General features: G+C 54.6%; 1 protein-coding gene across 1 annotated transcript in view; it reads right to left on the bottom strand.

The window, feature by feature from the left end:
* Positions 1-2,427: 2,427 nt before the first annotated feature.
* The window catches only part of zfpl1 (zinc finger protein-like 1), a 27,863-nt gene continuing 4,589 nt past the window's right edge, over positions 2,428-25,701 (bottom strand). Inside the window, exons 2-7 of the mRNA XM_085976102.1 lie at positions 21,027-21,138; positions 14,928-15,121; positions 13,994-14,069; positions 12,922-13,086; positions 6,768-6,909; positions 2,428-3,716 (exon numbers count right to left, since the gene is read on the bottom strand). Of these exons, the coding sequence (XP_085832228.1) occupies positions 3,530-3,716; positions 6,768-6,909; positions 12,922-13,086; positions 13,994-14,069; positions 14,928-15,121; positions 21,027-21,138 (876 nt within the window). The 3' untranslated portion in view covers positions 2,428-3,529. The remainder of the gene's footprint in view (positions 3,717-6,767; positions 6,910-12,921; positions 13,087-13,993; positions 14,070-14,927; positions 15,122-21,026; positions 21,139-25,701) is intronic.

Below are 25,701 nucleotides of genomic sequence, written 5' to 3'. Positions count from 1 at the left end.
ACAGTACTGCCCCTCCGACAGTGTGGCACTCCCTCAGTACTGACCCTCCGACAGTGCAGCGCACCCTCAGTACTGCCCTCCGACAGTACGGCACTCCCTCAGGACTGCCCCTCTGACAGTGCGGTGCTCCCTCAGCACTGCACTGGGAGTGTTGCTCTGGATTATGGGCTCAAGTCTCTGGAGTGGGACTTGAACCCACAACCTTCTGCCTCAGAGGCGAGGGTGCTGCCAGCTGAGCCACGGCTGACAGAGGGGGGGTTCCCAGGGGCGGCAAGACTCAGTTGGCTAAAGAGGCGCGAGTCTCCGGGCATGAAACCAATCTACAAATTACAGCACTTGGCTGCAGTCACGAGTCGTACACTGATTTTATTTTGTTAAAACGCAAAGAGGAAAAAGTTTTTTTATTAGAGATTCATCATCATAAATATAAAGAAGCAGAAAACACAAAAAGAACTCTTGAAAGGCATGAATTGCAATATATATATATATTCTCTGAATAAACTTTGATTAGATTGACCGAGATCGCTGTTAACCCTTTCAGACTGTCACTGCCCTTCCATGTAATCAGACGCTAAACATGAATAAACTCTGATTCGGTTTAGTGTTTTCAGCAGGCCCTAGCAGGGCGGGGGGAAGGGCGTTTAAGGCACGAGCACGGCCAAGGGAAGTGCTGCATTGTTTGAGGTGCCTTGCTTCAGGTGAGAGATGAAACAGCACCCACCCCTACCCGTCCCCTCCCCGTACGAGGAGGAGGGGGGGGGGGGGCCACTTATACACAAGGTAACTGGACATTTATCTCACGCCCGTTCGCCATGTGACTGCTGCCTTGTGCTAATAGACCTCGGAGCTATTTGTTGTGCGCAAGGGACGTGGAGAGGCACTATAACCGCAAGGTCTTCTGTTTTATCCCCTTGTAGATGTCGCACGTGGTTAGTTTTTACTGGGCTTTGTTGGGAACAGCTTACTCTCTGCAGAGCGAAGTCCAGCACCTCTGCCTCTTTGCTCTATTATCGACTGGTAAGTGCAGCAGGGGCCGCCGGCGTACTGGAGAAGCCGGCGGGGTTCAACGTTGTGGTGTGGGTGGGGGTCCCGCTGAAGAGGCCTGGCCCGCGGGCAACCCGCTGCCCTCTGGGGCCGCGGCACCGCTCTTCAAGGCAGAGGGGCCGAAGGCCATTCAACCATGGGGGGTGGGACGTTGCGACAATTGACGCACATAGGTCGGAGCGGGGGGGGGGGGGGGGCGCTGTGGGAATCACATCAATCGATTGGAGGACGCTCTGGCCAATATCTCCCCCCACCACCACCACCACCCACTCGCAGCCCAGGGAAGCCGAGCCCAATCGTGCTGGGCTAATGGGCTTCTCCAGCTGAGCAGAGCAAAATGCGAACCTGTTCTGTATGGCTCAGTATTCTGGGGGAGGGGAGCAATTATTCACTGCGGGGGGGGGGGGGGGGGCGGGGTGGAAATCGAATTAAATCCCCCTTTGCAGCTCAAGCCTGAACAATCAGGGCAGTGTCGAGTACAGGACTTTATACGAGATGAAGTAAAGTCAGTTCCTGGACAATGAACAGTTACCTGGTGATAAGGATTCCTGTTTTAGTTTAGCCTCCCTTGGAGAGATGATGGCCCCGCACTCCTTTGCAACTTGTCCATCCTCGAATGGAATAAACGACCCCGATTTACAGCAACACTCAATAGGGTTAGAATTAATTAAAAAAAAATTAAGCAGAGGGTTCGTTAGGACTTGAAACGCCCACCCAGAATCTGTGAAGGGGGTGGGGGAAGCGGAATCAATGACAGCTTCCAAAAGGGGAAGTGGATAGTTAGAAAAAGAAAAATCATTAAGAGGTTATGGGGGGGGGTAAAGGCAGGAAATGAGCGGATAGCTCTTTCAGAGAGCCAGCACAGGCCTGATGGGCTGAATGGCCGCCGGCGGTGCTGTAAAATTCTGGGAGCGCCCCTCGGGAAAGGACCTCAACCCCCCACCCCCCCAAAATTCAAACTGGCGAGACCTTCGCCCCAGTTGAAAGTCACTCCCTAACCTCCGCTCTCCCCCCACTTCTTTCTTTTCAGTTCTGAATTTCTGGGTCATTGTAGGACGCACCTGGTTCGAGTTCATAGTCATTCAATTCAGGGAGGAGATCTACTGATCCAGATCTGGGAGACGAAGCCAGACTCTGGCCGAGCGACAGGGACTGAAGAGAGTCTTCCCCCATCCCCAATATTACCCCCGCCCCCATCCAGACAGAGACTGCCCCGCTCCCAGAGAGACATCTCCCCAGGAGCAACTTCCTCATCCCCGAGATACCCCCCCCCCCCGAGAGACTCTTCCCCCTCTACCCGCCGAGACGTCCCCACCCCCATCAGTTCCCCACCCACCGATACTACCCCCCCCAGACAGAGACTTCCCCAGAGAGACTGCCCCGGCCAGACAGCTGTGCCTTTTACCATCAGCGTACTATCTGCATTGGTGCGTGTCCTGCGCAGCGATAAGCAACTTGTACAAAAGTGATTCAACCGGCTTAAAGGATTATTAAACTGCAGCGTCAATAAAGTGCTTTGTTTTTGATATCCCCAAGAATGTCTCTTGCTGTCGATATTTTACAGTCGGTTTACTCCTGTCCTTCCGTCTGTACTGTAGGCACTCGTGCCGTGTGGGTAGAGGGCGGCTTTGCGCCCATCGTTTGGCCCACACGCACCATGCCCCGGTAGCCAAATGCCGCACGCGAGCCTCGGCGAGTGGTGGACTGTTCAGCAAGTGGGGGCATCACAGCGGTCTGCCTGGTCTGGTCTGGCCCGGCCCTCCCCTCATCCACCACGCACGCGCAATTTCCAGGGGGAAGGGGTAAGATGAGACCCTTGAACCTTTCTAGTCGTATGCGGCTCGGCCCACAGATCACCAGCTCAGCCACATTAGGGGGAGGGAGGCACCTTTCAACAGTGCGTTCAGAGAATACATTCCTACCGCGTATGGGGGTTAGATTATAATTTACGGAGAAGAAATGAAGGGAGAGTGGGCGGGGGGGGGGGGGGGGGGGGGGAAGAGAAAGGAAAGCCCGTAAACCAACCGGCAGACGTATATGTACATTATTTACAGCCGTTAAACCTGGATTTGGAAAGTTCTCTTAAAGGGGCACGCCCATGAAATCACTCCGCGTGAAGATCAACGGGCGGACGCTCTGGAAGCCTGCTGCCCGAGGTTGCAGCCTGCCTCCGCAGACAAAGCGGGTTTCGCACGAACCGGCAGAGCGGCCGCCCACTAATCTGCACCCCTCGCAATTTTACAGCTCCAACTCTTTTTTTTGGGTGCGTGGCCCCTTTAAATTTCCATGCTTGCGTGGCTTTACCCGTTGTCAAGCCAGCAAGCGGCCTGGGCGGGACCTCCGGACCACCGCGCAGCTTAATGCTAACAGATGTTAACGGGAATGTTTCCCCCCCCCCACCCCACCCTCCCTCCCTCCCTCTCGAGTCCGACTCCCTTCTTCCAGTGGAGTCCCGGGCAAGTGGATTCCCGGTTCGCCCCCAGTCCTATTCCGCCCCCACTTGGATGTGCGGGTTCTGCATGACGTCCCAGTTGGGGTCGTTCTCCACAGATGCCCTGCCCAGCTTGGACATGACCACGATCAGGGTCAGGAAGCCCAGGATTCCGAAGATCAGGATGACCACGAATCGCTGGAACCTCGAGAGCGGCTGCTTCTTTGCTCCGGTAGTGTTCCTGTCGAGAGTATCAGAAAAAAAAGGTTCAGGATACAGTCTGAGATTGGGGGGGGGGGGGGGAACGACATCCCGCTAGTTAAGGGAGGAAATCAGGGAGCTGAGTGGAGTTCCTGGTTAATCTCTCTACTGTGTTATATTACAACAACGTGTATTGATATAGCACCTTTATTAACGTAGTAAAACGTCCCAGGGCGCTTCACAGGAGCGATTATCAAACATTTGACCCCGAGCCACATAAGGAGATATTAGGACAGGTGACCAAAAGCTTGGTCAGAGAGGTCGGTTTTCAGCAGCGTCTTAAAGGAGGAGAGAGAGGCGGAGAGGTTTAGGGAGGGAATTCCAGAGCTTAGGGCCCAGGCAGCTGAAGGCACGGCCACCAATGGTGGAGCGATTAAAATCGGGGATGCTCAAGAGGCCAGAATTGGAGGAGTGCAGAGATCTCGGGGGGTTTTGGGGCTGGAGGAGGTTACAGAGATAGGGAGGGGGCGAGGACCACGGAGGGATTTGAAAACAAGGATATTTTTAAATCGAGGCGTTGCCGGACCAGGAGCCAATGTAGGTCAGCGAGCACAGGGGGCGATGGGTGAACGGGACTCGGTGCGAGTTAGGACACGGGTCAGTGAGCACAGGGGGCGATGGGTGAACGGGACTGGGTGTGATTTAGGACACGGGGCAGTGAGCACAGGGGGTGATGGGTGAACGGGACTCGGTGCGAGTTAGGACACGGGGCAGTGAGCACAGGGGGTGATGGGTGAACGGGACTCGGTGCGAGTTAGGACACGGGGCAGTGAGCACAGGGGGTGATGGGTGAACGGGACTGGGTGTGATTTAGGACACGGGGCAGTGAGCACAGTGGGTGATGGGTGAACGGGACTCGGTGCGAGTTAGGACACGGGGCAGTGAGCACAGGGGGTGATGGGTGAACGGGACTCGGTGCGAGTTAGGACACGGGGCAGTGAGCACAGGGGGTGATGGGTGAACGGGACTCGGTGCGAGTTAGGACACGGGGCAGTGAGCACAGGGGGTGATGGGTGAACGGGACTCGGTGCGAGTTAGGACACGGGGCAGTGAGCACAGGGGGTGATGGGTGAACGGGACTCGGTGCGAGTTAGGACACGGGGCAGTGAGCACAGGGGGTGATGGGTGAACGGGACTGGGTGTGATTTAGGACACGGGGCAGTGAGCACAGGGGGTGATGGGTGAACGGGACTCGGTGCGAGTTAGGACACGGGGCAGCGAGCACAGGGGGTGATGGGTGAACGGGACTCGGTGCGAGTTAGGACACGGGTCAGCGAGCACAGGGGGTGATGGGTGAACGGGACTCGGTGCGAGTTAGGACACGGGTCAGCGAGCACAGGGGGTGATGGGTGAACGGGACTGGGTGCGAGTTAGGACACGGGTCAGCGAGCACAGGGGGTGATGGGTGAACGGGACTCGGTGCGAGTTAGGACACGGGGCAGTGAGCACAGGGGGTGATGGGTGAACGGGACTGGGTGCGAGTTAGGACACGGGGCAGTGAGCACAGGGGGTGATGGGTGAACGGGACTCGGTGCGAGTTAGGACACGGGGCAGTGAGCACAGGGGGTGATGGGTGAACGGGACTCGGTGCGAGTTAGGACACGGGGCAGTGAGCACAGGGGGCGATGGGTGAACGGGACTCGGTGCGAGTTAGGACACGGGGCAGTGAGCACAGGGGGCGATGGGTGAACGGGACTCGGTGCGAGTTAGGACACGGGGCAGTGAGCACAGGGGGCGATGGGTGAACGGGACTGGGTGCGAGTTAGGACACGGGGCAGGGAGCACAGGGGGTGATGGGTGAACGGGACTCGGTGCGAGTTAGGACACGGGGCAGTGAGCCCAGGGAGTGATGGGTGAACGGGACTCGGTGCGAGTTAGGACACGGGGGCAGCAGAGTTTTGGATGAGCTCGAGTTTACGTAGGGTGGAATGTGGGAGGCCGGACAGGAGTGTGTTGGAATAGGATGAGGGTTTCAGCGGATGAGCTGCGGCAGGGGTGGAGTTTGTGCTGGGGATCAGGACACCAAAGTCTCTAAACAGAATAGAGATGAGCTCCACCCCACCCTCGCACTGCGGTGCTGAGCAATACAAAGCCAGGATTCCCCATGTTGCATGTTTGGAGTTATCCTGGGAGCGAGCGAGGGTGTTGCAGCTGGCGTCAGCACTCCTGGGACAGGGAAGGCTGAAGAGAGAGGAAGAAATGTTTGCTGCTCCAGGCTGTCATCCAGCGATGCCCTCCACAGTCAAACAGCCTTCTACCCATTCCACGGACTTGAGCTCCTAATCTCGGCTGTCACTCCCGGTGCAGTACTGGGGCAGTGTAGAGGGAGCTTTACTCTGTGTCTCACCCCGTGCTGTACCTGCCCTGGGAGTGTTTGATGGGACAGTGTAGAGGGAGCTTTACTCTGTATCTAACCCCGTGCTGTACCTGCCCTGGGAGTGTTTGATGGGACAGTGTAGAGGGAGCTTTACTCTGTATCTCACCCCGTGCTGTACCTGCCCTGGGAGTGTTTGATGGGACAGTGTAGAGGGAGCTTTACTCTGTATCTAACCCGTGCTGTACCTGCCCTGGGAGTGTTTGATGGGACACTGTAGAGGGAGCTTTACTCTGTATCTAACCCGTGCTGTACCTGCCCTGGGAGTGTTTGACGGGACAGTGTAGAGGGAGCTTTACTCTGTATCTAACCCGTGCTGTACCTGCCCTGGGAGTGTTTGACGGGACAGTGTAGAGGGAGCTTTACTCTGTATCTAACCCATGCTGTACCTGCCCTGGGAGTGTTTGATGGGACAGTGTAGAGGGAGCTTTACTCTGTATCTAACCCGTGCTGTACCTGCCCTGGGATTGAGTGATGGGGACAGTGTAGAGGGAGCTTTACTCTGTATCTAACCCGTGCTGTACCTGCCCTGGGAGTGTTTGATGGGACAGAGTAGAGGGAGCTTTACTCTGTATCTAACCCGTGCTGTACCTGCCCTGGGAGTGTTTGATGGATCAGTGTAGAGGGAGCTTTACTCTGTATCGGACCCGTGCTTACTTGAACCATCGTGCGAACCAGCTGAGCGCTGGGCGCCGTCGGTACTTGTCGTCGTCGAAGTCGATCTGCGTGGCGGACGGTTTCGCCGCGTCGCGCGCGATGGTATCGTAAACCTTTCGGGGCGAGGACGCCAGGGCATTTCCTGAAATAAAGATAGTGGGTAGGGAGAGAAGGTTATTGAAAAGTTGCCGAAAGATTGAACGCGTGGCATGAGCCGTGAGTTTGGGAGGGCGAGGGGTGGCGGTTATTAGAGTGTGAGCTGTATTACCCGAGAGCAGAAGCAACACTGATGGGCAAACACACTCAGACTCGAGTTACGAAACCAGGGAGGATATCAAATATTAAACGGTCGGGGGCGGGGGGAGAAAACATGGAAACCCGCGAGATCCAGAGGACTGGATCATAAATCAGCGTCGGCTATAGTTTGGTCAAACCGCACATTTGGAATTATTCTTTCACCAGAATCGCGCTCCGCTCTCGGGTTCCATGGGGGCCAACAGAGCTTTGCTCTCCCTCGCCCAAGTGGTCATCCTTTGCGTCTGGACCGAGACAGCAAATGTTGGCTTGATATTCAACCACGGGGGCCTCTTGACCAAGACCTCCCCCCCCTCCCATCCTGTCCAGACAGACCATGGGTCTGTGCCCAAGAAAGAAAGACTTGCATTTCTCCAGCGCCTTTCACGACCACCGGACGTCCCAAAGCGCTTCACAGCCGATGAAGTACTTTTTGAAGTGTAGTCACTGTTGTAATGTGGGAAACGCGGCAGCCAATTTGCGCACAGCAAGCTCCCACAAACAGCAATGTGATGATGACCAGATCATCTGTTTTTTTTATGTTGGCTGAGGGATAAATATTGGCCCCAGGACACCGGGGAGAACTCCCCCTGCTCTTCTTCGAAATAGTGCCATGGGATCTTTTACGTCCACCCGAGAGAGCAGATGGGGCCTCGGTTTAACGTCTCATCCGAAAGATGGCACCTCCGACAGTGCGGCGCTCCCTCGGCACTGCCCCTCCGACAGTGCGGCGCTCCCTCAGTACTGCCCCTCCGACAGTGCGGCGCTCCCTCAGTACTGCCCCTCCGACAGTGCGGCGCTCCCTCAGTACTGCCCCTCCGACAGTGCGGCGCTCCCTCAGTACTGCCCCTCCGACAGTGCGGCGCTCCCTCAGTAGTGCACTGGAGTGTCAGCCTAGCTTTATGTGCTCAAGTCTCTGGAGTGGGACTCCCACCCACAACCTTCTGACTCAGAGGCGAGTGTGCTACCCACTGAGCCACGACTGAGACTTGCCGACAGCAAGACAGCTTGCCGTTAAAAAAGGGAGCTGGGGGGCAGCAAAACGCTGGTTTCTCAGGGATAGCAGTTTGCTTTCTCCGAATGAAACTGTGCTGGGCTTGTGGCCGAGTGATGCACCATCAATTACTCAAAAGACTGAGGTTAAGCGAGTAACAACCAGGCTTTTATTCACTAAAGAATGAAGGTCTAGTCTCGAGTGGTCGACCCATCCAGATACTAAGGGACTGGGAGGTAGTCACTTATATACCTGGAATAGTGGGAGGAGTCAGCCGAGGCATGTCCAGACCTGTACCTAGTGGAATACACATACACATACAGACAGGTATAACAGTGGTTTACCACATTCACCCCTTGTTTAAAAATGAGTCCGGCGGGGTGAAGTGCATTTAAAAGTTCATGTATTGGAGTCTCTCCGGAGGTCTTGTCTGCCGCTGTGATCGACGTGGCGACGGCAGGGGTGGTGGAGCTTCCGGCGTCGCGTCCCGTGTAGGCTGGGGCACTGGAGTGTAGTCCTCGTGGGCGACGGTCCAAGGCGAGCCGGCTGCTGGGGTTGGATATCGGGTCGTGGGGGGGTGGTAATGGGTTACAGCGGTCCCCGAGGGTGCGAGGTCTCGTATGGAGACTGTGTCCTCCCTCCCGTCCCGGTACGCAATGTAAGCGTACTGGGGGTTGGCGTGGAGGAGGTCGACCCTCTCGACCAGGGGGCCCGTTTTATTGGTCCTCACGTGTCTTCTCAGTAGTACCGGCCCTGGGGACGTCAGCCATGGCGGTAACGCGGTCCCCGATGTGGACTTCCTTGGGAAGACAAACATTTTCTCGTGAGGGGTGGCATTGGTGGCAGTGCAGAGCAGTGACCGAATCAAGTGGAGCGCATCGGGGAGCACCTCCTGCCAGCGGGAGGTCGGAAGGCCCCTAGACTTTAAGGCTAGTAGGGCGGCCTTCCAAACTGTTGCATTCTCTCTTTCCACCTGTCCGTTCCCCTGGGGGTTGTAACTGGTGGTCCTGCTTGTGGCTATACCCCTAGCGAGCAGGTACTGGCGGAGTTCATCGCTCATAAACGATGAGCCCCGGTCGCTATGGATATAGCTGGGGAAACCGAACAGGGTGAAGAGGCTGTTCAGACATTTAATGACCGTGGCACTGGTCATGTCCGGGCAGGGGATAGCGAACGGGAAACGGGAGTACTCGTCAATGATGTTGAGGAAGTACACATTGCGGTCGGAGGAGGGGAGGGGCCCTTTAAAATCGACGCTCAGGCGTTCGACTTTTATCAGGTGGGCTCTGTCTGGTCTATAAAAGTGCGGTTTGCACTCAGCGCAGACTTGGCAGTTCTTGGTCATGGTCCTGACCTCCTCAATGGAGTAAGGCAGGTTGTGGGCCTTGATGAAGTGGAAGAACCTGGTGACCCCCGGGTGGCAGAGGTCATTGTGGAGGGCCCTCAGCCTATCGATCTGCGCGCTGGCGCAGGTGCCACGCGATAGGGCATCTGGGGGTTCATTGAGCTTCCCAGACCGGTACAAGATCTCGTAATTGTAGGTGGAAAGTTCGATTCTCCGCCTCAAGATCTTGTCATTTTTGATTTTGCCCCTCTGCTTGTTGTTGAACATAAAAGCAACTGAACGCTGGTCAGTGAGCAGGGTAAATCGTTTTCCGGCCAGGTAGTGCCTCCAATGACGCACAGCCTCCACAATAGCCTGGGCCTCCTTCTCGACCGCGGAGTGTCTGGTCTCCGGGCCCTGGAGGGTTCGTGAGAAGAATGCCACAGGTCTCCCCGCCTGATTAAGGGTGGCGGCCAGAGCGAAGTCGGACGCATCGCTTTCCACCTGGAAGGGGGTGGATTCGTCCACTGCGTGCATGGTGGCTTTGGCAATGTCCTCCTTGATACGGTGGAAGGCCGAGCGGGCCTCTGCCATCAGGGGAAAAGAGGTGGATTTGATCAGCGGACGGGCTTTGTCTGCATAGTAGGGGACCCACTGGGCGTAGTAGGAAAAAAACCCTAGGCACCTCTTCAGAGCTTTTAGGCAGTGGGGCAGTGGGAGTTCCATAAGGGGACGCATCCGGTCCGGGTCGGGACCGATGACCCCGTGTTCCACAACACAGCCAAGGATGGCGAGGCGGTCTGTGCGGAATATGCACTTCTCCTTGTTATATGTCAGGTTCAGGAGTTGGGCGGTGCGGAGGAATTTCTCGAGGTTTGCGTCATGGTCCTGCAAGTCATGGCCGCAGATGGTCACATTGTCTAGGTAAGGGAAAGTGGCCTGCAGCGTGTTTTGATCGACCATCCGGTCCATCTCCCTTTGGAAGACGGAGACCCCGTTGGTAACGCCAAAGGGAACCCTAAGGAAGTGATAGAGGCAGCCGTTTGCCTCAAAAGCAGTATACTGGCGGTCTTCGGGGCGGATGGGGAGCTGGCGGTACGCTGATTTCAGGTCAATGGTCAAAAAGACGCGGTACTGCGCGATCTGGTTGACCATGTCAGCTATGCGGGGGAGTGGGTAGGCGTCCAGCAGGGTGTAGCGGTTTATTGTTTGGCTGTAGTCGATGACCAGGCGTTGTTTCTCGCCGGTCTTAACGACCACAACCTGGGCTTGCCAAGGGCTGGAGCTGCCCTCAATAATCCCCTCCTTCAGGAGCCGATCCACTTCGGTTTTGATGAAAACCCTGTCCCCGGCACTGTATCGCCTGCTCTTTGTGGCGATGGGCTTACAGTCGGGGGTGAGGTTAGCAAACAGTGGGGGGGGGTGGGACTCTGAGTGTGGAGAGGTTGCATCTGGTGCGCGGCAGGCAATTTGGAGGCTGCTGGCTGCGGACTGTGAGTGGGGGGAGGGGGCCACCGTACGCCATCGTAACGCTTTTGAGGTGGCACTGGAAATCCAACCCCAGTAGAACGGCAGCGCAAAGTTGGGGCAGGACCAGGAGTTCAAAATTATTGAACACAGTCCCGTCTACTACTAGTGTCACCACGCAGTAGCCGCCAATGTCCGCTGACTGGGACTCGGCGGCCATAGAAATCCGCTGGTGCGCAGGCAGGACTGGGAGAGAGCAACGCCGCACCGTGTCGGGGTGGATGAAGCTCTCTGTGCTCCCGGAGTCAAAAAGGTAGTTTATTGCATGGCCGTTTACCTCAACGTCCATTTTGGACCGAGCTAGTTGGTGCGGTCTCGTTTGGTCCAGCGTAACAGAGGCCAGCGTAGGGGTCGGTGTGTCGCTGCGGGTATCAGATAGGGGGGGTTGGCGGCCTGCTGCGTCCCGGCTGGTGTCCAAGATGGCGGCGCCCATGATTCCCATGTGGCTGGAGTCGTCCAAGATGGCTGCTGCTGCGGTGGTTCGCACATGGCTGGGGAGGCCCAAGATGGCGGCCCGCACGGCCCACACGCGGCGCTGTTGGGGGCCCAAGATGGCGGCTCGCACGGCCCACACGCAGCGCTGCTGGCGTTCGGGGTGGCTTTGGCCTTGCAGACGCTAGCATAGTGTCCCTTTTTCTCGCAGCCCGAGCAGGTCGCATTCTTCGCCGGGCAGCGCGCTCTGGGGTGTTTGGCCTGGCCACAGAAGTAGCATTTCTGGCCTTGGGATACTGCTGTCTGGCTTTGGGACACTGCTGCGGTGGTTGGGCCGTGGCTGGGGTGGCACGGTGCTATGGGGCTGTCCTACCGTTTCCCAGGTTGTCGTTCCCCGCGGCGTACACGGTGCAGAGGAGTAGGCATCCATGCCCCGGTAGGCTGCGTCCAGCGTTAGTGTGATTTCGGAGGCTTTGTCGAGGGTGAGGTCACTCTGCTCCAGCAGTCGCTGTCGGGTGTAGTTGGACCTGTGGCCCGCTACGAAGGCATCCCGGATCAGTTCCTCCGTGTAGTTAGTGGGCGTTACCGCCTTACACCCACAGGCCCGGCCAAGCACGGACAGTGCTTGGAGGTATTCCTCAGTCGATTCCCCAGGTTGTTGCTTGCGACTCCCCAGGAGGTGCCTGGTGTAAACTTCGTTCACAGGGCGCGTGTACTGGGTCTTGAGGAGCTGGAGGGCGGCTGTGTACGAGGTCACGTCCCGGATGACTGAGTACACTCGGTGGTTCACCTTGGAGATCAGGACAGACAGTTTGTTCGCATCCGTTACGACCGCAGTGGAGGCAGTCAGGAATGCCTCGAAGCACATGAGCCAGTGAGCAAACTTGGTGGAAGCGTCCGCTTCCCGACTGTCCAGGTCCAGGCATGCTGGTGTGAGGATCTTCTCCATTATAAAAAATTTAGTTAATAAAATTGATGCGCCATCAATTACTCAAAAGACTGAGGTTAAGCGAGTAACAACCAGGCTTTTATTCACTAAAGAATGAAGGTCTAGTCTCGAGTGGTCAACCCGTCCAGAATACTAAGGGACTGGGAGGTAGTCACTTATATACCTGGAATAGTGGGAGGAGTCAGCCGAGGCATGTCCAGACCTGTACCTAGTGGAATACACATACACATACAGACAGGTATAACAGTGGTTTACCACACCGAGTTGGTTAAGGAGACGGCAAACATGAAGGGATTGGATATCGGCAGCTGATCCTTGCTGGACTAGTGCCAAAGTGCAGGACAGCAGACAATCGGTGAAGGTGTCATCAGCAGGTATGGGGCTCCTGCAAATGGCCCCTTTACACAGCGACCTCTGCAAGGGTGGCGTTCCCCCGAAGCGTCTCAATGCTTGTGGACACCCAGGCGAGGATCTGCTCCGTCCGTCTCCCCTCCGCTGATGGGACTGAGCTGCATTGTGGGCACCAGCCACCCTCGTAACCTCACCCAGGGAGAAATTCTCAACGCGCGGGTGTTCGACCGTGTGGAGCATCACAGCCCGATCGGCTCACGCACAATCGCCCGCACAGACTCACCTGTGCTTAGGGAGATGGACTCATTGCCCGGCACCATGTTCACCACAGAGTGCCCCTCCTTCACACCTCCGTTGTTTAGGTCCTTCCCGTAATCCTGCAGGGGCGCGAAGCCGCTGCTCGGCGGGTACGTCTGGGTCTGTGTAACGGGACTGTCCGAGCCTTGAACTGTGGGGAAAAGAGGGGAGGCGGTTATACTCGCGAGGGAACAAAAAGCTGGGGGGGGGGGGGGCAACTCTGATGGGCAGGCACGGTCAGACTTGTATGAGGAGTCCAGGGAGGACATCGGAAAAATACATCAACTCTTAGGAACCAGGGGACAGGATCAGAAATCAGTGTCGGATTCTCAATGTCCTGGTTTGAATGAGTGTGTGGGGGGGGGGGGGGGGGGGGGAGGAAAGAGGGGGTTTGGGGGCCGAGGGGGATGGACGGGACCCGAGGCCGGGGGGGGGGGCGGCGAGGGGAGCTGTTGCAGTTGCGGACCTGTATGACTGGCAGCGTTATTATGAAGTGTTCTGTATACAGAACCATGCCTGGAGTTTAGTCTCGAGCTGAAGACTCCATTAACTGATGTGTGCGTGTTTTTTTTTTCGCATTTTGTCAACTTAGCTGGGAATTACGGTTTCCCTCACTCAGTGCAAGAAGAAACATCAGCTTTATTTCTTGCAGAGTCACTGGCCCTTCACTGGAAACACCTCCAAGCTGGCTCTGCCCGAGCTTGGCTTCCTCATTTAACCCAGCCTTTGCGATCATAAGGGGGCCCGAATAAAACACACGGAGGAGGCGGGGGCTGAAGGATCCGGGACTGTCCTCATGGTAGAGAGGACTGAGGGGGATCAGTCAGGGCCGCCTACACTGACACGAGGCAGCAGAACAAGGGCACACCAGCGTAAAGCGAGGAGACGGTCAACCCAGGCGGGAAGCAAGGAGAGGTCACCGAGAGTTCACTGAGGGAGGGTTGGAGGCCGAGAGATCAAGGAAGAATTGGACAGGAGCTCAGAGAGAGAGAGACATCATCACCAGGCACATTCACCCGGGCAACAGGAGGTTGGGCTGCACAAACTAAGCAGCTTACCAGTGAAGCTTGACCAATCCGTGAAGTCTGTGGCATCAAGTGACTCCTGGTCCTGCAGAGGCTCCACTTCTTCAATCTGAAAAGGAAGAAGAAAAACACAGTGAGGAAAAGCGGGAGGCCGAAGCGAGAGGGAGCTCTGCACATCAAGGTGCCCCTGAACACGACTGGATTCTTCAGCAGCAGAGCCGGAGGCGCTAGGGGGCCGGCTAGAGAAAGCATGGAATTAGTAACCTGTGTGCACGTGGTGTGGGGCACGGGCGTGTGTGTGGTGTGGGGGCGTGTGCGTGCGAGTGCGTGGTGTGGGGGCGCGTACGTGCGAGTGCGCGGGTGCATGTGTGCAATGCGGAGGCGCGTGTGTGCGAGCGCGTGGTGCGGGGGCACGTACGTGCGAGCGCGCGGTGCGGGGACGCGTGCGTGCGAGCGATGCGGGGCGCGTGTGTGCGAGCGCGCGGTGCGGGGGCGCGTGCGTGTGAGCGCGTGGTGTGGGGGCGCGGGCGTGCGAGCGCGTGGTGTGGGGGCGCGGGCGCGTGGTGCGGGGGTACGTGTTTGTGGAAGTGCGAAAGCCTATACTATACACACAGACACCATTCCTGAGGGAGTTGATCCCACACACACAGGCAGTGGACCCTTGCACCTTAGAGAGTGCCCTCTATAATGGAGACGCGACACACCCTCCTCGCACAAAAGGTGCCGACTTGTACGGTGTCCCCCCTCCCCCCCCAGCGTCCCACTCTCAACGTGTGATCCCCGACACCGAGTGTCAATCTGCCTATTCAACTGCGGGGGCATCGCAAGAGCAGGAACCGGGGATAGCAGCCGGCTATTCCACCGTGGCGGTGCGAAGCCAAAGGAAACAGAGCGCAGGCCGCATGCCCAGTCCGCCCACGGGTAACCCCCCCTCCCCCACCGTGCGAAGGAAACGCAGACTCCTTACCAGCGGGAGGCCGAGCCCGGCTCGCGCCCAATTCACCGTGGACAGCTTCTCCTTCAGGATGCCGGCCACCGGGCTGGCCATGTTGGCCGGGGGAAAGACCGGCCCCTTGCAGCTCGGGCACTGGTAGCCGGCCGGCGCCGTGTTCTTCGGCAGCTGAGCAGCCATCTCGTTCAAACAGGACCAGTGGAAGAGGTCTGTGTGGCGGGGGGGGGAGGGAAAGAGAAAAGGAGGAAACCATTAAAACTGGAATTAGAGCAGGGAAAGGGCGAGACACAAGTCTCGACAATACATCGGCTCAAGGCACGGACAGCCAACAGCACCCCTAAGTTTATCTGGCGCAAAGTACTGTGGCAACAAGAGGTCAGAGGCTGGGTATTCTACGGCGAGTGTCTCGCCTCCTGACTCCCCAAAGCCTTTCCACCATCTACAAGGCACAAGTCAGGAGTGTGATGGAATACTCTCCACTTGCCTGGATGAGTGCAGCTCCTACAACACTCAAGCTCGACACCATCCAGGACAAAGCAGCCCACTTGATCGGCACCCCATCCACCACCTTAAACATTCACTCCCTCCACCACCGGCACACCGTGGCTGCAGTGTGCACCATCTACAAGATGCACTGCAGCAACTCGCCAAGGCTTCTTCGGCAGCACCTCCCAAACCCGCGACCTCTACCAGCTAGAAGGACAAGGGCAGCAGGCGCATGGGAACACCACCACCTCCAAGTCTCACACACCATCCTGACTTGGAAGTATATCGGCCGATCCTTCATCGTCGCTGGGTCAAAATCCTGGAACTCCCTCCCTAACAGCACTGTGGGAGCACCTTCACCACACGGACTGCAGCGGTTCAAGAAGGCGGTTCACCACCACCTTCTCAAGGGGCAACTAGGAATGGGCAATAAATGCTGGGCCTCGTCAGCGATGCCCACATCCCCAGATACAAAATTTAAAAAAAATCATCTCCTGATCGCAGTCTAAAACTTACAGGCAACACTTCCACTTGCTAGATGCTACAATTTCAAAGCTCGTTCTTGCCTTGAAGGTGCTGAACTCGTGGCGGGGGGTATAGGTGTGTGCGTGTGGCGTAAAAATGTGAGAAAGCCGGGTACTGCACAAACAGACCCCATTCCTCGGGGAATTTGTACAACACCGGCAGGTAGTACAACCCTTGCACATCGGAGCATGCCCTTTCTAACGGAGCCTCAAGATCGCACCCCCCCACCCCCGCTTCTCCTTCTAAAAGGCGCCGGCTCGTGCTGTTCGTACCACTCAAGCACGCGAGCCCCGATACGGAGCGTCAACCTGCCAAATCGACCACCGGGGCCTCACGGCAGCAGGAACTCTGGCTCATTCTCCCCCGCAGCTCAAAGTTGCTCCAACCAGCGAGTCTGGGGAGCGGGGCGACTATTCCACCAAGGTAGGCGCGCACCTGCTATAGAAAACATAGAAAAATAGGAGTCGGCTACTCGGCCCTTCGAGCCTGCTCCGCCATTCAATATGATCATGGCTGATCCTCTATCTCAATACCATATTCCTGCTCTCTCCCCGTACCCCATGGTGCCTTTTGTGTCTAGAAATCTATCTCCTTCTTAAATATATTCAGTGACTTGGCCTCCACAGCCTTCTGTGGTAGAAAATTCCACAGGTTCACCACCCTCTGAGTGAAGAAATTTCTCCTCATCTCAGTCCCTAATGTCCTACCCCGTATCTTCAGACTGTGACCTCTCCCCTGTGGCCATTCAACCCTGTGACTCTAGAGCTTGTAAGACGTTTGTTCAGGATGGCGGGAGGGGGCGCGGCGGCACTTCACAGCCCGGCCTGATCCTGCTCTTGCCCGAGAGCCATGCACCTGCCCTGTCCGGCAGGGGTCGCCGGGCGGTGAGCAGGAGCACGGACTGATAGTGAGCTCCCGAGCTCAGAGGCCCATTGTAACCACACCAGCTGATCCGCTAACTCAGCACAGAACGTTCTGGTCAATGCGGCTCAACTAGTCACTGGATAAACAGTTTGTGGGGTCAGATCAGGGCCACCATCTTCAGCTCAAGCCCCACTTTCACTATATAATATATATATCTCAGAGGGAGGCGCGCGCAGAGACAGAGAGACGCGCACACAGAGACAGAGAGGCACACAGAGAGACATACATAGACAGAGAGACATACATAGAAGAGAGGAGCAGGAGTAGGCCATTCGGCCCCTCGAGCCTGTTCTGCCATTTAATGAGATCATGGCTGATCATCCAAATTCAGTACCCTGTCCCTGCTTTCTCCCCATATCCCTTGATCCCTTTAGCCTTAAGAAATATATCTAACTCCTTCTTGAATATATTTAATAAATTGGCCTCAACTGCCTTCTGTGGTAGAGAATTCCACAGGTTCACCACTCTCTGGGTGAAGAAATTCCTCGTCATCTCTGTCCTAAATGGCTTACCCCTTATCCTTAGACTGTGACCCCTGGTTCTGGATTCCCCTGCCATCGGGAACATCCTTCCTGCATCTAGTCTGTCCAGTCCTGTTAGAATTTTTAAAGTTTCAATGAGATACCCTCTCATTCTTCTAAACTCTAGCGAATATAAGCCTAATCGACCCAATCTCTCCTCATACCTGGAATGGCAGGAATGACGTATCAGTCTGGTGAATTTTCGCTGCACTCCCTCCATGGCAAGAACATCCTTCCTTAGATAAGACGACCAAAACTGCACACAATACTCAAGGTGTGGTCTCACCAAGGCCCTGTACAACTGCAGCAAGACATCCTTGCTCCTGTACTCGAATTCTCTCACTACGAAGGCCAACATATCATTTGCCTTCTTAACCGCCTGCTGCACCTGCATGCTTACCTTCAGCGACTGGTGCACAAGGACACCCAGGTCTCGTTGCACTTCCCCTTTTCCCAATCTATTGCTGTTCAGATAATAATCTGTCTTCCTGTTTTTGCCACCAAAGTGGATAACCTCGCATTTATCCACATTATACTGCATCTGCCCAATCACCCAACCTGTCCAAATCATACTGGAGTTTCTCAGCATCCTCCTCACAACACACACGCCCACCCAGCTTTGTGTCATCTTCAAACTTGGAGATATTACATCTAGTTCCCTCGTCCAGATCATTAATATATATTGTGAATAGCTGGGGTCCTAGCACCAATCCCTGCAGTACCCCACTAGTCACTGCCTGCCACTCAGAAAAAGACCCGTTTATTCCAACTCGTTGCTTCCTGTCTGCCAACCAGTTCTCTATCCAAGTCAGTACCTTACCCCCAATCCCATGTGCTTTAACTTTGCACGCTAATCTCTTATGTGGGACCTTATCGAAAGCCTTCTGAAAGTCCAAATATACCACATCCATTGGTTCTCCCTTATCTATTCTACCAGTTACATCCTCAAAAAATTCCAGTAGATTAGTCAAGCATGTTTTACCTTTTGTAAATCCATGTTGACTTTGTCCGATCCGGTCACTGTTTTCCAAGTGTTCTGCTATTACATCTTTTATAATGGACTCTAGCATTTTCCCCACTACCGATGTCAGGCTTACTGGTCTATAATTCCCCGTTTTCTCTCTACCACCTTTTTCAAATAGTGGGGTTACATTAGCTACCCTCCAATCCATGCGAACTGTTCCAGGGTCTATCGAATTTTGGAAGATGACCAGCAATTCACCTACTATTTCTAGGGCCACTTCCTTAAGTACTCTAGGATGTAGATTATCAGGCCCTGGGGATTTATCAGCCTTGAATGCCGTCAATTTTCCTAACACCATTTCCCTACAAATACTGGACACACAGACAGACACAGAGAGACACACGCGCACAGTCAGACAGAGAGACACGCACGCACACAGACAGACAGAGACACACACACACAGACAGAGACACACACACACAGAGAGACAGACACACACAGATTATCAAAGTGAATGGGACAGGAACAGTTCTACTGTCAACCTGCTCTGGATTGGAGGCAGCCACATGGCCAGCTTCTGGTAACCTGGGCTATATGGTCAAAAATGAGGATGTTTGCTGATGACTGCACAGTGTTCAGTTCCATTCGCAACTCCTCAGACAATGAAGCAGTCCTAGCCCACATGCAGCAAGACCTGGACGACATTCAGGCTTGGGCTGATGTGTGGCGCAAATGTTATTTGCCACTTAAGTGCCAGGCAATGACTATCTCCAACAAGCGAGTCTAACCACCTCCCCTTGACATTCAACGGCATTACCATCGCTGAATCCTCCACCATCAACATCCTGGGGGTCACCATTGACCAGAAACTTAACTGGACCAGCCACATAAATACTGTGGCTACAAGAGCAGGCCACAGGCTGGGTATTCTGCGGCGAGTGTCTCACCTCCTGCCTCCCCAAAGCCTTTCCACCATCTACAAGGCACAAGTCAGGAGTGTGATGGAATTCTCTCCACTTGCCTGGATGAGTGCAGCTCCAACAACACTCAAGAAGCTCGACACCATCCAGGACAAAGCAGCCCGCTTGATTGGCACCCCCTCTACCACCTTAAACATTCACTCCCTCCACCACCGGCGCACCGTGGCTGCAGTGTGCACCATCTGCAAGATGCACTGCAGCAACTCGCCAAGGCTTCTTCAACAGCACCTCCCAAACCCGCGACCTCTTCCACCTAGAAGGACAAGGGCAGCAGGCGTGCGGGAACACCACCACCTCCAAGTTCCCCTCCAAGTCACACACCATCCTGACTTGGAAATATATCGGCCATTCCTTCATCGTCGCTGGGTCAAAATCCTGGAACTCCCTCCCTAACAGCACTGTGGGAGCACCTTCACCACACGGACTGCAGCGGTTCAAGGTGGCGGCTCACCACCACCTTCTCAAGGGGCAACTAGGGATGGACAATAAATTGGATGTGTTTATTCCCAATACCAAGTGCTCTGATTGGTCCCCTTGGAGGACAAGACACTCCCAGCAGTTTCTCTGGCATGTGTAATTAGGTCCTCCCTGCCGATGTAATCAGTTACTTTGCAAAGTGTAATTCGAGCCATTCTGATTGCCTACTCCAGACAGAACAGAGCTCACTTGGAACAGACAGGGCTCACCCTCGTGGGTTAAGACCTTCTCCCACCCCCCCCAAACAAGTTCCTGCCCCCACCGCCCAAGTCCTGGACATTCTCCCACTGCCCAAGTTCCTAACCTTCGCCCTCCCACTCTGGCTTCCTAACCTTCTCCCCCTGCCCAAGTTCCTGCTCCCGGATACATGACCTCAGATTCCCCCGCACCCCTCCGATCTCCCCCCCCTCCGCCGCCTCACCCTCCGATCTCCCCACACCGCCGTGGGATCTTTTACATCCACCTGAGGGGGCAGACGGGGCCTTGGTTTAACGTCTCACCCGAAAGACAGCGCCTCCAACAGTGTGGCACTCCCTCAGCGCTGCCCCTCCGACAGTGCGGCGCTCCCTCAGTACTGCCCCTCCGACAGTGCGGCGCTCCCTCAGTACTGCCCCTCCGACAGTGCGCTGCTCCCTCAGCACTGCGGCGCTCCCTCAGCACTGCCCCTCCAACAGTGCGGCGCTCCCTCAGTACTGCCCCTCCGACAGTGCGGCGCTCCCTCAGTACTGCCCCTCCGACAGTGCGGCGCGCCCTCAGTACTGCCCCTCCGACAGTGCGGCGCGCCCTCAGTACTGCACTGGAGTGTCGACCTGGATTTTTATGCTCAAGTCTCTGGAGTGGGACTTGAACCCACAGCCGTCTGACTCGGAGGCGAGGGTGCTACCCAGTGGGCCACGGCTGACACGGAGAGGCTGTGCAGCGAGTAATCATGAGACGTGCTCCAGCCCGGCACACTGGGAAAGCCAATGGTTGCACGAGAGCAGAAAGTGATTTAACCGGGCAGAGCCTCACGGCGACTGCAGTCCGACCTTCGGACACCGCGACTGGTCCTGCAAGACCTGCACCCAGCCCGCCAGAGAGCCTTCTGCTGATCCAGTCGTCCTCAATACGGCGGGAGGGGCAGACGCGGCCACTGACCTTCCCAGACTCGGGAGCGAACACTGCACACTTGCAGAATGGTGACTGATCGGAAGGGCCGAAGTTTCCCTTTAAATCTCTCAGCCAGGACAACCCTTACCGTAACAAACCAGCCGGACAGTCTCCTTGCTTGCGAGCGACACATTGCAGAGGCGACAGTTGGCATTGTAATCGCTGTCTTGAAGCCACTGTAGGTACGACTGGACGATGCACTGTGGGGGAAGACAGAGCGAGAAGCTACGTTAAACACTGCAGCAGCACAGCATTTAAACCCCTGCCCGAGAGTCCCCGAAGATCCCGAGGTTTTACTACCTTAAAGGCACTGTATATAGAAACATAGAAGATAGGAACAGGAGTAGGCCATTCGGCCCTTCGAGCCTGTTCCGCCATTTAATGAGATCATGGCTGATCATCCAAACTCAGTACCCTGTCCCTTCCTTCTCCCCATATCCCTTGATCCCTTTAGCCTTAAGAAATATATGCAACTCCTTCTTGAATATATTTAATGAATTGGCCTCAACTGCCTTCTGTGGTAGAGAATTCCACAGGTTCACCACTCTCTGGGTGAAGAAATTCCTCCTCATCTCTGTCCTAAATGGCTTACCCCTTATCCTTCGACTGTGACCCCTGGTTCTGGACTCCCCCGCCATCGGGAACATCCTTCCTGCATCTAGTCTGTCTAGTCCTGTTAGAATTTTATAAGTTTCAATGAGATACCCTCTCATTCTTCTAAACTCTAGCGAGTATAAGCCCAATCGACCCAATCTCTCCTCATACGTCATTCCTGCCATCCCAGGTATCAGTCTGGTGAATCTTCGCTGCACTCCCCCCATGGCAAGAACATCCTTCCTCAGATGAGGTGACCAAAACTGCACACAATACTCAAGGTGTGGTCTCACCAAGGCCCTGTACAACTGCAGCAAGACATCCTTGCTCCTGTACTCGAACCCTCTCGCTACGAAGGCCAACATACCATTTGCCTTCTTAACCGCCTGCTGCACCTGCATGCTTACCTTCAGCGACTGGTGCACAAGGACACCCAGGTCTCGTTGCACTTCCCCTTCTCCCAATCTATTGCCATTCAGATAATAATCTGCCTTTATGCTTTTGCCACCAAAGTGGATAACCTCACATTTATCCACATTATACTGCATCTGCCCAATCACCCAACCTGTCCAAATCGTACTGGAGTTTCTCGGCATCCTCCTCACAGCACACACGCCCACCCAGCTTTGTGTCGTCTGCAAACTTGAAGATATTACATCTAGTTCCCTCGTCCAGATCATTAATATATATTGTGAATAGCTGGGGTCCAAGGACCGATCCCTGCGGTACCCCACGAGTCACTGCCTGCCACTCGGAAAAAGATCCGTTTATTCCAACTCTTTGCTTCCTGTCTGCCAACCAGTTCTCTATCCAAGTCAGTACCTTGCCCCCAATCCCATGTGCCTTAACTTTACACGCTAATCTCTTATGTATAAATGCAAGGTGTGGCTGTCTGGACTTATCCTGGGATTTTAGAACATAGAAAAATAGGAGCAGGAGTCGGCCATTCGGCCCTTCGAGACTGCTCCGCCATTTAATATGATCATGGCTGATCCTCTATCTCAATACCATATTCCCGCTCTGTCCCCATACCCCTTGATGCCTTTTGTGTCTAGAAATCTATCTATCGCCTTCTTAAATATATTCAGTGACTTGGCCTCCACAGCCTTCTGTGGTAGGGAATTCCACAGGTTCACCACCCTCTGAGTGAAGAAATTTCTCCTCATCTCAGTCCTAAATGTCCTACCCCGTATCCTGAGACCCCTCGTTCTAGATCTCCCCAGCCAGGGGAAACATCCTCCCTGCATCCAGTCTGTCCAGCCCTGTCAGGATTTTATACGTTTCAATGAGATCCCCTCTCATTCTTCTAAACTCTAGCGAATACAGGCCAAGTCGACCCAATCTCTCCTCATACGACAGTTCTGCCATCCCAGGAATCAGTCTGGTGAACCTTCGCTGCACTCCCTCTATGGCAAGTATATCCTTTCTTGGGTCAGGAGACCTAAACTGCACACAGTACTCCAGGTGTGGTCTCACCAAGGCCCTGTATAACTGTAAGTAAGACTTCCTTGCTCCTGTACTCAAATCCTCTTGCAATGAAGGCCAACATACCATTTGCCTTCCTAACTGCTTTTGACCCTTGCTCAACCATGGACATCTACCCAAATAGCTATTCAGGTGTGAGCCCAGCTATTCAACTACAGCAACCATCAAGACCAAACCTGATCTGGTCTCGAAGGGCACGGTGGTGCACTGATTCTGGCCGTGGACCAGCAATCCGGAGCTCACAAGTTCAAATCCCACCACGGCCAGTTGAACCTGTAGGATATTAAACTGCTGGAATGTCATTAAAAACCCAATTGGTTCACTGATGTCCTTTGGGGAAGGGCGCCTGCCACCCCAACCAAGTCTCACCTACACGAGGCCCCAGTCCCTCCACTCGAATCAAGCCATTTACCACAGGACAACGCGAGATGGGCAATCAATGCAGCCTTGCCGACAACAGATCAATGAGAAATCATCAGCTAAGTGTTAAGTGCAGGAGGAAGTCACTGGATATCAATGGGGAGGAGAATCCTGGCTTATTACCCCTGGTAAATACTGACACAATACAATACAATACAATACAAATCGCTTTATTGGCATGATAAGGTACATCTTATGTTGCCAAAGCATCAAAATACATTTATGGTTGAACACATAAACGCGGTTCCATTCATACAGTGTATAAACAGGTATATCCCTGAGTTTATAAATATATTTTCGCCTTGTTTATATATACTCTTGTCTTAGTTTACTGGTTGTCCCTCTGTTCATGGCAAGCTGTAACATAGTGTGCCGCCAGTGTTACACAGCTTCTCTCCTCCCCCAGTAGGAATGGGAGTTTTTGGTTGTCAGTCAGATTTCTGAATTCAGGGCATATTTGTGAGAATTTTTGATAGAAATTCTCTCTGATTCCCTGATATTTTCCACAGGCTGTGAGGAAGTGCATCTCTGTCTCAACTACTCCCTGACTGCAGTGAGAGCATATCCTGTCTTCTCTTGGCAGCCTGGTCTGCCTTTTTCGATCGCTAGGCTATGTTCGCTAAGTCTGTACCTTGTCAAGGTTCTTCTCAGTTTGCTATCCTTTACCATGGTCAGGTAATCAGCTATGTTGTATTGTCTGTTTAGGGCCAAGTAGCAATTGAGTTTGCTTTGGGTTTTTGTTGTTTCTGCCCAATATGACAGATATTTTCCTTTTGCTTAGCGACGATTGTGTTGGGTCGAATTCTTTGTGTTACCCTGTCACTGTCCTGGGGCTGGTTATTGTTAGTATTGTTATTAGTTACTTTATTGAGTCCCAGGACTAGTTGACTGAGGGTATTCTTCTTTATGGTCAGCTCTTGGCATTTCAGGGCGTCGTAGTGATAGCATTGGGGGTTGCTCATTTGTAGGTGATTCCAAAATTTGGTGGCTCTTTTTTGGATAGTGATTATTAATGGGTATTGGCCTAGTTCCGCCCTGCATGCGTTGTTTACTGTTTTCCTTTGAGTCCGGAGGATACTTTTACAGAATTCCGCATGTAGGATCTCAATTGGGTGTTTGTCCCATTTTGCAAAATCTTGTTGTGTTAGTGGTCCCCAGACCTCACTGCCATAGAGTGCAATTGGTTCAATTACTGATTTGAAAATTTTGAGCCAAATGCTAATTGGGATTTCTATTTGGATTGATTTTTTGATGGCATAGAAAGCCCTTCTTGCTTTCTCTTTCAGTTCATTCACAGCCAGTTTGAAGTTTCCCGTAGAACTGATTTACACTCCCAGGACCCCCTGTAAATATTGACACTCTCCCGGGGACCTCCTGTAAATACTGACACACTCCCAGGACCCCCTGTAAATACTGACACACCCCTGGGGCCCCCTGTAAATACTGACACACTCCCGGGGACCCCTGTAAATACTGACACACCCCCCGGGACCCCTGTAAATACTGACACACTCCCGGGGGCCCCCTGTAAATACTGACACACTCCCGGGGGCCCCCTGTAAATACTGACACACTCCCGGGGACCCCTGTAAATACTGACACACTCCCGGAGACCCCTGTAAATACTGACACACTCCCGGGGACCCCCTGTAAATACTGACACACTCCCGGGGACCCCCTGTAAATACTGACACACTCCCGGGACCCCCTGTAAATACTGACACACTCCCCGGGACCCCCTGTAAATATTGACACACTCCCGGGGACCCCCTGTAAATACTGACACACCCCTGGGGCCCCCTGTAAATACTGACACGCTCCCGGAGACCCCTGTAAATACTGACACACTCCCCGGGACCCCCTGTAAATACTGACACACTCCCCGGGACCCCCTGTAAATACTGACACTCTCCCGGGGACCCCCTGTAAATACTGACACACTCCCGGGGACCCCCTGTAAATATTGACACACTCCTGGGGACCCCCTGTAAATATTGACACACTCCTGGGGACCCCCTGTAAATACTGACACTCCCGGGGACCCCCTGTAAATACTGGCACACTCCCGGAGACCCCCCTGTAAATACTGACACACTCCCGGAGACCCACTGTAAATATTGACACACTCCCCGGGACCCCCTGTAAATACTGGCACACTCCCGGAGACCCCCCTGTAAATACTGACACACTCCCCGGGGACCCCCTGTAAATACAGACACACTCCCGGGGACCCCCTGTAAATACTGACACACTCCCCGGGTACC

The sequence above is a fragment of the Somniosus microcephalus genome, unplaced genomic scaffold, assembly GCF_052327205.1.
Source record: "Somniosus microcephalus isolate GS21.2 unplaced genomic scaffold, FLI_Smic_1.0 unresolved_chr2, whole genome shotgun sequence".
Taxonomy (NCBI): domain Eukaryota; kingdom Metazoa; phylum Chordata; class Chondrichthyes; order Squaliformes; family Somniosidae; genus Somniosus; species Somniosus microcephalus.
This window is presented reverse-complemented; position numbering and strand designations above follow the sequence as displayed.